The 17,186-nt window shown below is 50.7% G+C and overlaps 2 protein-coding genes across 2 annotated transcripts in view; both read right to left on the bottom strand.

Moving 5' to 3' along the window:
* Positions 1-10,556, bottom strand: part of LOC120390523 (IgGFc-binding protein-like) — a gene marked incomplete at its 3' end in the record, with an annotated part of 98,340 nt that extends 87,784 nt beyond the window's left edge. The window contains exons 1-7 of the mRNA XM_039513253.1: positions 10,383-10,556; positions 9,925-10,118; positions 8,929-9,070; positions 7,579-7,913; positions 4,864-5,437; positions 1,664-2,241; positions 750-1,196 (exon numbers count right to left, since the gene is read on the bottom strand). Coding sequence (XP_039369187.1) covers positions 750-1,196; positions 1,664-2,241; positions 4,864-5,437; positions 7,579-7,913; positions 8,929-9,070; positions 9,925-10,044 — 2,196 coding nt within the window. The remainder of the gene's footprint in view (positions 1-749; positions 1,197-1,663; positions 2,242-4,863; positions 5,438-7,578; positions 7,914-8,928; positions 9,071-9,924; positions 10,119-10,382) is intronic.
* A 3-nt stretch (positions 10,557-10,559) lies between these two features.
* On the bottom strand, positions 10,560-16,819 carry LOC120390522 (IgGFc-binding protein-like; the record flags this gene model as incomplete). Its single annotated transcript, XM_039513252.1, has 2 exons — positions 16,478-16,819; positions 10,560-10,955 (listed from the first exon to the last, which is right to left on the bottom strand). Coding segments are annotated over exons 1-2 (471 nt in total), but the record flags the coding sequence as incomplete, so codon positions are not given.
* Positions 16,820-17,186: the final 367 nt, after the last annotated feature.

The raw sequence follows: 17,186 nt of genomic DNA, 5'->3' as shown, positions 1-17,186 counted from the left end.
TAAAGAGTTAGCTCACATAGTGTGTTAGCAATGTGTGCAATGAACCATCACAGAACATGCAATTTCATTCAAGCTCCTAATTTTCTATTTCCTTGGTTTGGTTAATTAATAAAAGGCACCATCTGTAATGGGGTCCCAGGTCTGATGAACTGGTTGCCTCACAGAGGCCAGGAGATGGGATACAGATAATCTCTCTCCTATGATGGCTTCTAATTTGGTTTATTGTTTTATTGTTTCACTACTGGCTTTTTGTTTTGAATCCAGGTCAGTACCAGTTAAAATTCATTCCCAACTGATGGCTTGTGTGGGATGAGTTGGTGGGTTCCCAGCCCAGTTCCTAATGAACAAACATCCCAATTAGTAGCCACCCTGAGTCCCAGCTCTGATTATGTCCCAATCTCAGAAGGGAAGGCAAGGATTGGACTGGCCATGGAGAGCAAACTACATTCCTAGAAGTGTTTCCCTAGCCCACGGTGCAGCTGCCAAGGCCACTATGACTGCTGAACCCAGCCTGCTGAGAGAGACCTTTGTCTGTTAAAAATGTTCTGCAGTGTTTAGATCCACATCTACCAGCCAACAAGAACTAATGATCCCCAAGGAGCAGGCAGCGGTGAACATGGGGGACTCACAGCAGAATTTCGTAGTCCTCAGGGACGCACCATAGCTCAGCTTCCTGACATGCCTCAGCATAGCCAGCAACGGCCTGGCAGACATTACTCTCCCGCCCACTGAGGACGCAATAGCCATACGCAGTCTATGAAGTATCCATGGGGGTCCACTTTGCTGTGACATCCTCTGAAAGGGCCACTCTGGTATAAGATGAGCCCACACTGCCCTCTGCTACCTCGTTGTTGTTTTTGAATAGCCTCTACACTTGCGCATGGTGGTATCGTTACTGCAGAGCAACCCGGGAGGTCGCCCAGCTTCCAGCTCTGGCCAAAGCTGATGGGATTTGGTGCCAGGGTGCCATCCCTCATGAGCATGTCATCCTCACTGTCACTGTTAAAATTGCCACACAGACCACATACGGCTCCCGCGTAGGTGACTGGCAGAATCACCGTGGTGCGTCCTGACCACCCAGCATAGGTAACGGTGAGACCAAAGTCTGTCTGGATCACTGTGGCCCAGCCCTTTCTATACATAGTGATTTTCTTATCATCGAGGTTGAAGGGAAGAGTAATCAGGAAACTGTTCACCTGTAAAAGCAAGACACATGGGATATGAAACATCGCTCACTCGTGGTGGAACCTCTGGCTCCAGCACAGAGCTCTGGCCCATCTACTGCTGCTGAAATCTTCTTCCAGGCTGACCTGCTCCCTCCTCTACGGCCTGCCCGAGTCCAGCTCCCCAGACTGGGCAGGATCCTCCAACCAGACTTTCCTTTTTTCTGACACTGGCTATTGCTGTTCCCTCCTCTCTGAGCCCCAAATCTCCCAGGTCCCACATATGCTGGATACTAGTGACACCTTCTCACAAAGACGAAGTTTAACCAGATCACCCCAGCCCTCTAGCTTCTCCACTGGCTTCCCATTCACATCAGAATCCAGTTAATATTTGACCTGTTTTTTAAAATCCTTCCGTGCACTTTCTGCAACCAACTTCTGATTTCACAGGCGACTTTCCAGAAGTGTTTTAGACACTAGATGTAATTTCTGAAACTCACCATGATTTTCCCAGGGAATTGATTGCTGACCCTGATGTCGGTCTCATAGACCTTGATTTGCACAGGACCAGTATTGCTTTCCTGGAAGTAGACCTCAAAGTCCACCAGTCCCTCCGCCTTCTTGCACAGAGCCGTGAGCTGGTAGCGGCAGGTGCCTTGGAAGTCATATCTCTGTCCATCAAAGGTGGCATAGTGCAGATTCCTTGTCACAGAGCAGGTGGCGTAGCTGGAGGGGTAACAGCCCCGTACGCCGTTCACTAGCCCGCACCTCTCTGAACGTTTGCACATAGCAGGCACGCATTTGACTTGTCTAGTGGCTGCGTTGCACATGCACCGTGTCCCACATGCCTCATCGACCCAGAAACTCTCACTGGGGGCATAGGGGCGCCCCTCAAACAGGCATCCACAGCTGCTCTTGGGGATGCATTTGCCCTGGCTCAGCACAAACCCATCCTTGCACTGGCAGCTTTCCACGCAGGGGTCTTGGCAGCTGCTGGGGGCTGACTGGTCCACACACGTGGCTGGGCAGGCTGTTCCACAGAGCTGGTACTGGCTGTTCTCCAGGGGGCACTCCATGGCTGGGGAGTGAAGGACCCACAGATTTAGCAGCAAACCCTCTCCACGCAAAAGCAATATTTAAAATAGACAGAAAGGGACGTATCTTGTTGTTGCATTGCAGGCGTATATGAACAAAGCTTTTTAGTTAGTTTGATTGGCAGCAAAGTCATTTATTTCTCTCCAGCATACATCTTTATACTCTTAAAGCAGGCAAGCAAGCAGTTGCTAATTGGTTAACAAAATTAACACAGCCGGAGCTGTGACTTCATAGAACTAGCCAAGGCCAACTTCTCAAAACAAAGCTCAAAGCCTAATTAACCCATCCTAAAAACCTAAACATCTTAGCTTCCCACACTACCAACTGCCAAGCTAGCAAAATATTCCCAACATCTTGTGGGGCTCTTAGAGCCCTCAAATCCCAGTGACCTCAACATTGGCTGAGGGGGCTCAGTATGTTGTAGAAGGTGCTTAGCCCCTGACAGGATCAGGCACATAGTAGGAAGAGTCACTTAAAAACTGGCATCATTTTACCTCAGCCATCCATGTGTTAGCAGTGGAGGTTAGATACTCAAAGTGACAGGCTGTGATGAAGGGAGGAATGTACGTACTATTTTTATAACCTCTATGTGTGCCTCAGTTTTCCCATATGCCATCTTCGTTACCCAGTGTGTCCAAAATGACTTTTTGCTCCCAGGGCAAGCTAAGGTCATGTCCACTTGAGCACTTATGTCAGCAACACTTTTGTCACTCGGGTGTGAAAACACACACACACCCCTGAGCGACACAAGTTTTGCTGGCATAAACACTTGTGTGCAGAACGCTATGTTGGGGTGGGTGATGCTCTCCTGCCAACAAAGTTAACGCCACTCATTGACCTGGTTTTATTATGCTGATGGAGAGCTCTCTCCCATCAGCATCACGCTTACACGAGTGATCTTACAGTGGCACAGATGTATCAATACAGCTGTGCCGCTCTACTTTCTAGTTTAGACATGGCCTAAGAAACATCGGTATGAATGTCACCTAGCTGTCTCCGCTGGATGGGGCACTAAAAAGGACTGGCCAAGAGGGACCCCATATCAGTGGAGAATCCAGAAGATAATGGCAAATGCAGTCACAGGACATTGACACCTAGTAATAAACGACTCCAAGGTGGATGGATTTCCTGGCCTCTCAGCAAGGCCATGGGCAAAAATCCTCCAGCTCGAGAACAAAGGACTGGGAAACGTGACGTGGGAAATAAGGGTTGGCTGCTGGCAGGAGTCAGGGCTCTCACCTGGAGTCTAACCAAAGAGCTCAGACGGAGATCTGGTCTACACTACAGAGTTAGATTGATGTAGGACAGCTTATGTCAACCTAATTCTGTAGGGGTCTACACTAAAATGTAGCTCCCACCTCTGTAACTCGCCCACTACACTGACTTAATAACTCCACCTCTGGGAAAGGCATAGCACTTAGGTTGATGTAGATGTAGGTGTAGATGTAGACAATACACTGATTACATTGACAGTTGCTGCCTTTCAGAAGCCATCCCACAATGCCCCACACTCACAGTTAAATTGGTGCAAGACCTCCTGGTGAGGACATGCATCACTGACACAAGGAGCAGAGTGTGGACATGTAAAACTGATTCAATTACTGCTGTGTCTGTGCATCACATAACTAAGGGCAAATCTAGACTACAAAACTACACAGGCACCTTAGCATTACCATGGACAGACCATGGACTGTGTGTACAATAGAATCCAGGAGTTCTGATTTCCCAATCACTGCTCAGTCCCAAATCACTTGATCACGGTCCCTCCCAAATAGGGTTTCTGGGTGCCCATTTTTCAACCAGAACACCCGGTCGAAAAGGGACCTTGGTGACTCTGGTCAGCAGTGCTGACTGACCCGTTAAAATTCCAGTTGGTGGTGCAGCGGGGTGGGCAGGCTCTCTATCCGACTCCATGTAGCTCCTGGGAAACGGCGACATGTTCCTCCAGCTCAGGGGTGGCCACGGGGGCTCCTAGCTCTGCCCCCACCCCAAGTGCCAGCTCCACAGCTCCCATTGGCTGGGAACGACCAATGGGAGCTGCAGGGGCGGCGCCTGGGGGTGGGAGCAGCATGCAGAACCCCATGGCTGCCTCCAAGCAGGAGGGACATATCGCTGCTTCCCAGGAGCTGCCTGAGATAAGCACCACCCAGAGAGCACCCCGCATCCCCTCCCACACCCCAACCCCCTGCCACAGCCCTGAGCCCACTCCTGCAACCCAACTCCCTGCCCCAGCCCGGAGCTCCCTCCCGCACACTGAAAACTTCATTTATGGCCCGACCCCAGAGCCCGCACCCCCAGTCCAGAGCCCTTACTCTCTCCCTCTCCTGCACTCCAATCTCTGCCCCAGGCTAGTGAAAATAAGCGCATGAACAAGGGTTGGAGAGAGTGAGCAGGGATTGGGGAGGGATGGAGTGATCAGGGGTTGGGGCCTCGGAGAAGGGACAGGGCAGGGGGCAGGACAAGTGTATTCAGTTTTCTGTGATTAGAAAGTTGGCAACCCTACTAGTTCTAACCCAACCAGGGCTAGAACTGAAGAGTGCTGAGCCCCAGGCTCCCCAGTCTAACTAGCAGACCGTAGACCTTGGCATACAAAATCTGTACTCACGGCATCTGGCCAGCTGCCTCCATTCCCCAATCCTGACCCCCTCCAGCTGGCAGGCATCCGCGTAGGCCTTCAGGGCCTCACACAGGGCCTTCCTGTAGCCCTCGTTGTGGCACAGATCGTACACACAGTTGTCCAAGTAGACTGTGGGATCCACCTTGCTGTGGCACTGGCTGAAGGGCCCATCTGAGACCTTGGCTATCAGGCCGCATGAGGCCTCCTCCTTGTATTTTCTGGTTATGCTGGGGTCACAGGGCCTACAACCTCCAATGCAATCATGCCAGCAAAACTGATCCTCATCTTCCACTGCCCAGCTTTTCCCCAGGGCGGCGACACTGGGAGCCTGGTCCCCGTCCAGGGTCCGGAAGTCATCGGCGGGGTCCCCATTATAGTTGCCGCACAGGCCACACAGGCTGTCTGAGAAGTTATTAGGGACGGTGATCCTCAGGTGGTTGTTCCAGTCGTAGTACACCCTGAGGTTGAAGTTGGTGCGGAGGACAAGGGAGGTGCCACTCTGATAGAGCCGAAGGGCCCCGTTGTTCAGGGAGATGGGTAAGTGGACCCTGTTGTTATTCACCTTTTCAGTGAGAAAGAAAGGGCAAAGGTCACAATAGAGTGCATTTACAAAGTGACCTCTTCTCAGATACAGTTTTTCACTAGTATTTGCCTATTCTTCAAAATCCAAATGTTTTCAGGAGATGGTTTTTTTTCAATGACGTTTTGATGGAAACCAAGCAGATTTCAAAGACTGGCCTGGACCCAGGACTCCATTCCCCTTCCCACAAAATTTAGTAATTTTTGGTTTTCATTCCATATCAGAATGAAGCTAATTTTCAAATAATTGCAATCCTCTCCAAAATGGAATTAACTTTCTCCAGTCAGCTCTATCTAGTATGATGCTATAATTTAATACTGGTTCAGATTTGGGTCCAGATTCATTGAAAATTATGAGTTGGTTCCATTGCTATTTAGAATTCTAGAATATCAGGGTTGGAAGGGACCTCAGGAGGTCATCTAGTCCAACCCCCTGCTCAAAGCAGGACCAAACCCAACTAAATCATCCCAGCCAGGGCTTTGTCAAGCCTGACCTTAAAAACCTCTAAGGAAGGAGATTCCACCACCTCCCTAGGTAACCCATTCCAGTGCTTCACCACCCTCCTTGTGAAAAAGTTTTTCCTAATGTCCAACCTAAACCTCCCCCATTGCAACTTGAGACCATTACTCCTTGTTCTGTCATCAGGTACCACTGAACAGTCTAGATCAGGGGTTGGCACCCTTTCAGAAGCGGTGTGCCGAGTCTTCATTTATTCACTCTAATTTAAGGTTTCACGTGCCAGTAATACATTTTAATGTTTTTAGAAGGTCTCTTTCTCTAAGCCTATAATATGTAACTAAACTATTGTTGTATGTAAACTAAATAAGGTTTTAAAAATGTTTAAGAAGCTTCATTTAAAATTAAATTAAAATGCAGATCTCCCCAGATCGGTGGCCAGGACCCGGGCTGTGTGAGTGCCACTGAACATCAGCTTGCGTGCCGCCTTCGGCACACGTGCCATAGGTTGCCTACCCCTGGTCTAGATCCATTCTCTTTGGAACCCCCTTTCAGGTAGTTGGATTTTTTCCAAACAATTCCAATAGTGGACCCGTGATTTCCGTATTGCCCATTGTAGATGAAAGGGCTGGCGATAAGAATTGCTGGGAGCTGCTGTAAATGACAGGGACTGCATTGGTTAGAGCTGTTAGGGAGCGGCTCAACTGGGAGAGGAGGCTGTGTTGGTGAGAGCTGTTAGCAGCATCACTTGAGGGCGAGAAGTCTCAAGGAGCTGACTACAATGTTCTGGGGCTCCTGAGGTACCTCAGGTTGGAGATGGCTCTGTAAGTACAAAGGCCCTGAGCTGCCGAGATGTGCCTCAGAGTTTCCCCATATCTTAGAGTTCAGGCAGTGTCCTCCTGGATCCAAGAGTGGGGATTCTCCTCAGGGGGGATCCCAGAGGAATCCTTGTTACATTAGAAACTGCTGGGGAATTTGTAGAAGGATGGACTCTGTGGAGCTGGGATTTGCCCTGCTCCTGCACGACATGCTGTGGGATGTGTCATGACTGAATGCTCCAATCTACACTTTATCTGGTGTGTAGATCCTATGTGCTTGTGACAGAGCTGACAACTCCCCACACTGAGCCACCCAACCTGCTCCCCTCAGCACAGCACCCTCTAGTACCAGATTAGGATCAGCGCAACTCTGACAGGAAAGCACCCCCAACTGACTCCCGAACCACTCCCTGCTACACAGCACCCGCTAGTGACATGATGGGCATTGGGGTCAGCACCGACAGCAAGGGGAGAGTGCTCTGTACTTGGTTCCCAGACCGCTCCCTACCACAGAGGTCTCACCAGTGTCCTGCTGGGCATTGGGCTTAATACTAACTCAGGAGAAAGGTCCTGCTACTGAGACACCTGCACATCTAAATAGCACAGCGCCCCCTATCAAAGTGCTGGTACAGGGGGCACAGCACAGATACAGTGGCAGAGCACCTACTAAATCAATGATAATACCCACTGCAACACCTTGGGGTATTTTTTTTGAGGTACTGACCATGCCAGACGTTGTCTAGCTTGCAATTCTACGTGGAGGTCGGGGGTGCAGTTTCCTGCCCTCTATTTAGGAAAGCCTACAGGGTGGGCATAGGAGCAGGGTGGATGTGCGTGCCCAGCACTCACCCACACAAAGCCGACCTCAGCCCTGGCTGCTGTGATGGTGACTCCATCCACCTGGACAGTCACTGACCAAATGTAGACAACCTGTGTGTTCCCACTGTTCTCATTCTTGGCCGTGACATGGAAGGAGGGTAGGACGGAGGCATCCCTGCAGGTCTTGACCACCGTGTAGTTGCAGGTGCCGTGGAAATCATACGCCCGTCCATCGAAGGTGTGGTAATGCAAGTATCCCCCGGCCCAGCACGTGCCCCGAGAGACTGGCACACACTCTGGCTGCCCATTTATCATCTTGCAGATAGTTCCTTCCCTGCAGCGAACCACACTGCAGGATGGAATAACTAGTGGGGAAAGACAAGAAACACCAGAACAATCAGTTATATATGAGAGCAGAGTCGGGGCTGAGGGTGGTGTGAAAACCAGGATGATATTTAATGTCCTTGGAATCCTACTTCTTAATATAGCCTGTTTGTGAAATGTACTGAATGATCATTTGATATATCTATCCCCCTACATCCCCTCTATCTATCTATCTATCTATCTATCTATCTACCTACCCATACATCCATCCCCATACACTGTACCTATCTATCTATCTACTCCCTTGCACCTTTCACAAATCTCTCACAAGTCCCCTGCTGAGGAAATCCCTGCCTGGGCGAGACCTTTCTTGGAGTACAGCCAGCAAAGTGGTCTCCTGTGTCTCCCTCCCCACAATGCCCAACAGAGGTGGTGCAGCCCAGCGGGGCATGTTGTGGACAGCATTGAGCAGGCAAAGGAGAGTGGCTGGGATGTGATGGGCTCTGACAGTGCCCAGCTTACTTATGGCCCCTTTAGGTCTAGTGCCGGCTCAGCTTTTTGCTGCCCCAAGCGGTGAAAAAATAGAAGAACCCGAACGAGGTGCTGCTGAAGTGCCACCAAGGAGCAAGACAGCAAGTGAAGGACCCGCCACTGGTGCTGCGGATTTGGAGCAGGCCGATTAAGCTGCTGCCGAGTGCCACCGCCACTGATCGGACGTGCTGCCTGACAGCGGATGCGCTGCCACCCTTTCTGTTGGCGCTCCAGGCACCTGCTTCTTTCGCTCCATTTTGAGCAGCCCCCAGGTTTTAATAAGCTCCCTGACAGCTGCCCACCCTCCTCGGCTGCACATGCCAGAAGCAGGACTCAGCAGACACTCTGACCCAACAAGGCTTTTCATCTTTCAAATTGAAATTCTGTAATATTATGGCTCAGGGTTCATGGCTAAATAAAGGGGAAGAGAAAGTGAAAAGGGTGAGAAGACATAATCACAACTATTTTACTCACTGTTTGTGCAATAACCCCTCAGTCATGTTGCAATCAGTGACTCTCCTTTACCTTTGCTGATGCAGCCCATAATGCCGTCTCTGATCTGGCAGGTTTCTCCTCTGGAGCAGCTGTGGGCTTTGCAGGTCACCCCTCGGGTCGGAACACAGGTGCAGCTTTGCTGGCACTCATTCATAAGGACAGTCTGTCTGGGCTAAGGGGATGTTTGGAAAAGGGGAAATATTGCAATGGAACTGGAAACAATTATTTATAATATTTCTGGCAGTGCTAAACCCAGAATTCTGTGGTGAGGTGTGTGAATGTGCATATTGTGTCATAACATTATTTCTCTGTCTAAAGGCTGTCTGATAGCTTTCTTTGATAGGGTAACAAGCCTTTTGGATAGAATCATAGAATCATAGAATCTCAGGGTTGGAAGAGAACTCAGGAGGTCATCTGGTCAATCCCTGCTCAAAGCAGAACCAACACCGACTAAATCATCCCAGCCAGGGCTTTGTCAAGCCTGACCTTAAAAACCTCTAAGGATGGAGATTCCACCACCTCCCTAGGTAACCCATTCCAGTGCTTCACCACCCTCCTAGTGAAACAGTGTTTCCTAATATCCAACCTACACCTCCTGCACTGCAACTTGAGACCATTGCTTCTTGTTCTGTCAATGAGTCCTGCAATGAATGCAAGGGATTGGACTAGATGACCTCTTGTGGTCCCTTCCACCCTATGATTCTATTATTCTAATGGGTTAAGTGCTGGTCTGAGGGCCAGGAACAACGCCTAGGTTCTATCCTGCCTTCTGCTCCTGGCTCACAGCATGGCCATGAGCAAGTCACGGCCCCCTCTGTGCCTCAGTTTCTCCATAACAAGCAAAGTGTGTTTAATCTTCTTGCCTTTTTTGGAACTTTGGGCATTGAGTACTAGCAGAGCTGGGATGCCAGGCTGGATGGGCCAGTGCTCTGATCCATTATAGCAAACCCTTTCCCTGACTAGTGTAGGATTTAAGATGTGTATAAAGCAAAAATTAAATCAGACCCAGACCACTTGAGGTGGTACCTTGTAGTATCTCCCCTGTTCAAAGCATCCACAGATCTCCTGAGTCACACAGCCCTGGCCATCGAAGAAGAAGCCCTTGTCACACTGGCAGCCTTCGGCACAGGTCTCTGGGCAATCCATGATGTTTCCAGCACAGGCAACAGTGCAGAGGTCAGCACAAACCTCATAGTGGCTGTTGGCAGGGCAGCTCACAGCTTAAATGGAGAGAGGAATAATTATTGTTATGTGTTGGACAGATCTCATATCACGGGCTAGAGGGAGAGAGACATAAAGGAGAGGAGAACAGCACAGGAAGGAGGGGACAAGGACACCTGAGGTTGTTGGTTCACACTGAAAGAGTCTATGAAGAATCCCAGAATTCTGGAATTTTGTTCCCATAAATGCTGTCTCCCTCTCCCCTTTTGTCCCGCACCCAGCGCACCTTGGCTACCTGAGCTCCATCAGTATCACAGACTTACGGCAGAAGGAGGCACTCCTCCAGGGCAGGATGGTGACCTTGGCCTCTTGGCAGGCTGTCACGTAGCTGTGGATGCTCTGGCACAGGACCTGGGAGTCCCCCTTTCCCAGGCACAGATCATACAGGCAGTTGTTGAAATACACGCTGGGGCTGACCGTGCCGTGGCAGGCAGTGAAGGGGCTGTCAGGGCTGTGAGCAACCCGCAGTAGTGGCGCTGTTTGAAGACGTCCTTCTTCCTCTCCTCACAAACTGGACAGCTGTTCCCAGCACATCTGTCTACACATGATGCTCCTGGGACCTGGACTTCCCAAGCAGAGCCAAATGCTGCCACATCAGAGGATGTCCTGCCACTGGGGAGCAGGAACTTGCTGTCCTGCCGTCCACTGTAGTTCCCGCACAGGCCACATGTGTGGCCCTGGTATCGCTGTGGAATGGTGACTCTGGCCTGGTAAACCAGGTCGTAACTCACAATGAGGCCAAAGTCAGTTTGCACCAGGATGTTAGTACCATGCTGATATGCTTGGAGCCGCCTGTTGGCCGTGATCACCGGGAGGTTGTGGAATACCCCATCCACCTGTCCGAGACAGAGCATTCCCCTGTGAGAAGTGGGAGTGGACACTGGACAGGGGTGGGGACAACACGTTTTCAGATTCTGCTCGCTCACACCATGGAGTAAACCCAGAATGACCCATGACTCCAGATTTCACTTTGGAATGACTTATCCTCATCTTCCAAGCTCTTGACATTGTTACCCTGGCCTACATCTCTTCTCTCATCTCCTTATCCACCCACCTGCCTCCCTCCTGATCCTCTCTCTTTTCCATCCCTATCTCCTCCACCCATGTTTGGCCCACACCTCCTTATAATGACAACCCCTGCACTCAAAATAGTTTCCCACTTCTTTTCCATCTCCCCCTCTCTCCTAAACCCCACTTTTCTCATGAATCCTTCTCCATTGACTCTCTGCTGTCTGACCAATTCCCTATGTGTTAAGTTCTATTTGTTCCAAGGTAAACTACAGGCTTCTCAGGGGAATTGATCATGGGACAGATTCTCCAACAGAGAGGCCAGTGGAGTTCTCATGGGGAGGAATTTCATCCTGTGTTTGCAAAATATAAGGTATGTAGAGGTTTCCCAAATAATTAATATTAATAAATGGGGTATGAATCAAGAAGAGAGGCAGAGAAGATGCATCTGAGCTGCAGGATGCTCAGCTTGCCTAACAGAAGCTCTCACATAACAACACCCATGAGTAATGCTTTCTACCATCTCCAGTTTATTGCTGGGGAAATTCTGTGCCACGCGCAATGTAAATTTGTGCAGAAATTAATGTGCACAGAATTTCCTTCCTTCCCCCGAAATGGGCTGCAGAGCTGCTGGCTGCCACTAGGGGCCACTGGACCCAGCACAACCCAGCTCACAAATAGAGGACCAGGAGGATGGGGAGGGAGCTGGAGGCTTCCTTGTTCTCAGCATGGCCTTAAGGAAGGAGGTGTGCAGAAACTCCATACAAGTCAGAACCCAGCATTAGGCAGTTTCTCCTCTGGATTCCTGGGCTCTGAGGGTAGGAGGTGCAGGTGTCTGGGTTCAGGAGCCCGGCAGTGGGGCTCTGGGGAGGGTGTGGGTGTCTGGGCTAGGGGGCCCTGTGGCTGGGCTCTGGGGAGGGCAGAGAAACAGGATACTGGATTGTCCTAGGTTTTTTTAACTCTGTACTCCTGGTGGAATTTTGTTACAGACATACTTGCTGACAGGTATTCTGAAATAATTTACCAAAATAATTGAAATTGGCATGATGATATAGTGTTGTTTTGACAAATAAATATGCAGAATTTTGCAGTATTATAAAATATTGTGTTCAGAATTTTTTTGGCACAGAATTCGCCTGGAGTACCAGTTGGCTGTGAGATTCCATCCCATCCTGTCAAAGGCTTCCTTTATTTACGCCTTTGTTGCCTCTTGGCTGGACTGCAACAAGTGACATACCTGAGGAAAGAGCCTTCAGCTCTTACACCAGCTGGTGCAGAATGCTGGAGTTTATCTCCTCAGAAGCACTGTCCACAGGGCCGGTGCAACCATTTAGGCCAACTAGGCGGCCGCCTAGGGCGCCTAAAAGCCCGCTCAGGCGAGGAGGTGGAGTGGAGGTGAGATGGGGGGGGGGCACGGGGCGGGCCACCCGCAGTTACGGGGTGGGGGCGCACAGGGGAACCGCTCCCCGCCCCAGATCACCTCCACTCTGCCTCCTCCACTGAGCACACAGCCCCCGCTCTAAGTCTCCTCCAATAGGTGCCACAAGCCTGGGAGGGGAGGAGAATTAGAGCGACGTCAGCGTGCTCAGCGGAGGAGGCAGAGCCGAGGTGAGCTGGGGCAGGCTTCGCAGGCGGGGTTAGCTGCCACGGAGGGGGATCTCCCCGGGCGGGGTTAGCTGCTGCGGAGGGAGGGTAGATGCTGGGGGGGGGGTCCTCCCCGGGCAGAGGAGGTGGCGGGCTCCCTGGGTGGGGGGCTCGGTTAGCTCCAGCGGAGGGGGGCAGGGTTAGCGGGGGTGCAAGATGGAAGTTTCGCCTAGGGCGTGAAACTTCCTTGCACCGGCCCTGACTGTCCACTGTGAACACATCACACCTCTCCTCCGCTCCCTACATTGGCCCCCATAGAACATCAAATCACATTCAAGGTCTCAGTTCTTATCTTCAATATACTCAGCTGCCTTCCAACAAGGAGATACTACATAATTAATTGGATCAATTTCCATGATGAAAACCCTTGTTCCAAAGCTCCTCAAGGCTTGAGCATAACCTTTGCCAACATCACCATAGCCTGCCTGTGATCGGGTGCTCTCGCCACACCAGCCCCAAGAGGGCAAAGGAAGCTGAGTAAGGAACCAATTAGTGTGACAGGCCACACGTGAGGATTAGGCTGGAGGAGCAACCCCTGACTGGAGGATGAAGTTCAGCTGAATGGGTATGACCTGAGCTAGTATAAAGCCAGGAAGCTGGCAACAGAAAGGTGTGCAGTGAAAGTCTGCAGCCACCGTCTGTGTATTAGAGAGGGAAGGAGGGAACGCAGGGAAGGAGTTGGACCCTGGGAGCCTGGCCCTGAGGAAGAGCATACCCAGAAGAGAAGGTTGGAGAAGAAAGCTTGTGGGAGGCAGAGGAGGAAGCAGCCCAGGAGACAGCAGCAAGGCTGGGGACTGATTAGACTATGGCTGCATGTTGTAGAGTCCTGGTCCAGAACCCAGAGTAGTGGGCAGGCCCAGGTTCTCCTACCAGCCACTGACAGAGTGGCATTGCCTGGACAGGGGTCCAGGAGACCCTATACCCTGCAAGGGGCAACCCTATAGTGAACTGGCCAAAGGATGAGTCACAAGAGGAAGCTACAGCTCCTGGAGCAAGAGAGGGCCCCAGAGTGAGAGAGAGAGGACTATAGGGGAGAGACCGCAAGGGAGTCATTAGACCTGGAAGAGAGCTAATCCCAGAACAGTCAGAAGGAGGCGCCATCTGCATGTGAGTAGATCAACACATGACAGTGACACAATGGACAATTCCTCAGCAATAATGACATCCGTGACAAGGTTAATGCCATCTATAGAAACTCTCAGCGGCCATAAAGGTTATCAAATTCATTCTTGGTGACAGAGTCATTTATGTTGACAGTTAGCACTTTCAGGGTCCAGTTGGCCTTTATCTTATACAGATAGTCATTTCCTCTGAGATGCCTTTAATTCAAGGAGATGTGGGTATTTGGTACAAGCCAGGGTGGTCAAGTCCCTACCATCATCTAAAATTACCCTCAAGCGTTGCTGATCCTTGAAATAGAGGGTATGTTAAAGATTGATAAAAGCTTCAGGATGAAATCTGTGATCAACAGCTTTGTTCCTTTGGCATAACTGGACTTTCACTTTCTACAAATGGGAAATGACTGCCTAGGAAGGAGCACTGTGGGAAGGGACCTGGGGGCTATGGTGGATCACAAACTAAATATGAGTCAACAGTGTAACACTGTTGCAAAAAAAGCAAACATCATTCTGGGCTATGTTAGCACGAGTGTTGTAAGCAAGACATGAGAAGTACACTTCTACCCCGATATAACGCTGTCCTCGGGAGCCAAAAAATCTTACCACGTTATATGTGAAACCACGTTATATCGAACTTTCTTTGATCCCCCGGAGCGCTGCTTTACCGTGTTATATCCGAATTTGTGTTATATTGGGTCACGTTATATCGGGGTATAGGTGTCATTCTTATGCTCTATTCCATACTGATAAGGCCTCAAGTGGCATATTGTACCCAGTTCTGGGAGGCCACATTTCAAGAAAGATGTGGATAACTGGAAAAAGCCCAGAGGAGAGCAACAACAATTAATATAGGTCTAGAAAACATGACCTTTGAGGAAAGATTGAAAAAATTGGGTTTGTTTTGTCTGGAGAAAAGAAGATTGAGAGAGGACATGATAACAGTTCTCAAGTACATAAAAGGCTGTTACAAGGAGGTGAGTGAAAATTGTTCTCTTTAATGTCTGAGGACAGGACAAGAAGCAATGGGCTTAAATTGCATCAAGGGAGGTTTAGCTTGGACATTAAGAAAAACTTCCTAGCTCTCAGGGTGGGTAAGCACTGGAATAAATTGCCTAGGGAGGTAATGAAATCTCCAACACTGGCGGTTTTTAAGAACAGGTTAGACAAACACTTGTCAGGAATTGTCTAGTTATTACATAGTCCGGCCTGAGTGCAGGGGACTGGACCAGATGACCTACTGAGGTCTCTTCCAGTCCAGCGCTTCTATGATTCTGTGATTAAGAATAAGGCTGATCTGTGTAGGAAACAGAGCTTTCTTGGAGGCCAGCCCAAGCCTGGAGAATAAACACCCACAGCAATTAAGGACCATCACAAACCCCACAACTTTCTGCTGAAAGTGCAAGGCACAAAATGCATTTCTATGAGCTTGTGTGATGGGGTGCACTCACCCCACACTGAACAGGGAAGGGTTAACTCCTCATTTTGGGCTAAAGAAACCATGCCCCCACATCCCTCCTGGGCATGCTTCAAGTGCAGCACTAGTATAAAAAGGAGCAGCTCAGTCTGGGCTGATTGCTGAGGAGGAAGGACACACCTCTCAGGATCCAGTCTGGGAGCAGCTGGAGCCCCTGACCTTGGAAGTCAGAGGTGCCAAGACCCAGACAGATGCCTGGATACCTACGAACACCCGAGAGGGATCGGAGTCACTGGGGACTGCATGCGCCCAGGGCAGCGCAACCCATTAGGCGACCTAGGCGGTCGCCTAGGCACTAACATTTGTGGGGCGGCGACCGCGGTGGCCAGATCTTCGGCTGCCCGGTTGTTGGCAGTATTTTGGGAGCGGGACCTTCCACCGCCTCTGTTGGGGCAGCATTTTGTGGGCAGGACATTCCGCCCGACTCTGTCGGGGCGGCATTTCGGGGTAGGGACCTTCTGCCGCCTCTGTCGGGGCAACATTTTGGGGCAGGACCTTCTGCTGCCTAGGGGCGGCAAAAAGCTGGCGGCACTCCTGCATGCGCCGAAGCCCAGAAACCCGGAAGACGCTCTGACTACTGCTCTGAGAGACATTGAAGGAAGTGGCCCAGGGGGGGACTAGCTGTAGTGCTGTGGGAAGTCAGCATGTTTCAGGTGTGGCAGAACATTGCACCACTGTTAGGGCCCTGGGCCGGGACCTGGCAGAGCAGGGTGGGCCTGCATCCTCCTACCCTGGTACCCTCCCCCCAGATGGTTGCCCATTGGCTCTGGCTGCTAGGCCTCACTGCCCCACAGGTAGAGCAACCCCATTGGCTCTGGCCACTAGTCATTACTGCCCTGTGGATAAGGGAAACCTCTTTGGCTCTGGCCACAAGGCTTTGTGCCCTGCAAGTGAGGGCACCTCTCTGACCCTGGCCATTGGGTGGCACATCCCTGAGAGAGAGGGCATCCGTATCGACCCTTACCATCAGGTCTTCTAGCCCTGAAGACAAAGGCAGCCAAATTCACTCTGACCACTGGGCCGTACTGTCCCAGAGGCAAAGACAATTATGTCAACACTAGCCATTTGGCCTTATCCCCACGAGGTACAGGGCAGGATCTGGAGAAGGCCTTACCATGATGAGCCCCTGTATGTTCTGCAGCAGGGTGAATGTGATCCCATACACCTGAATGGACACCAGCTTGGCCATGGAGACATTCCTGCTGCCCCAGGATTCTTTCTCTACGCTGATAGTGAATGGTGTAAGGTGATTGGCATCGGTGCAGGTCTTGGCCAGGATGTAGGTGCAGGTGCCTTGGAAGTCAAAGGGGACCCCGTCGAAAGAGAGGTAGTGGGGATGGCCAGAGGCAGAACAGGTCGCAGATCCAAATGGGTGACATTTCTGGACACCGTCCACCACCCTGCATTGCTCACCAGTGCTGCAGGAGAATGCCTTACACACAACCTCCCCACCAGCCTGACACACACTGCTCCTCGCATGAACCGCTCGGGTGGAAGGTCTCCCAACCTGGTAGTAAAGTCCTCTGTGGAGGCATCCACACTGGGAAAAGGGGACACAGAGGTCACCACTGAGAACAAAGCCCTCATCACACACGCAGCCTTCCTTACACCGGGTCGTGCATTGCACCGGGGCATAGAGGTTGCTGCATGTCAGATCGCAGCTGGTGCTGCATAATTCGTAGTGACTGTTCGGGGGACAGGACAGATCTGTAATTAGAACAAAGAGTTAACTCACATAACAACGTGCACAATGAACCATCACCAGAAGATGCAATTTTGTTCCAGCTCCTAAAATTCTATTTCCTTGGTTTAGTTAAATAATT

The sequence above is a fragment of the Mauremys reevesii genome, linkage group 24 (genome assembly GCF_016161935.1).
Source record: "Mauremys reevesii isolate NIE-2019 linkage group 24, ASM1616193v1, whole genome shotgun sequence".
Classification (NCBI taxonomy): Eukaryota; Metazoa; Chordata; order Testudines; family Geoemydidae; genus Mauremys; species Mauremys reevesii.
Note: the sequence above shows the minus strand (reverse complement) of the source record. Positions and strands in the feature narration are given on the sequence as shown.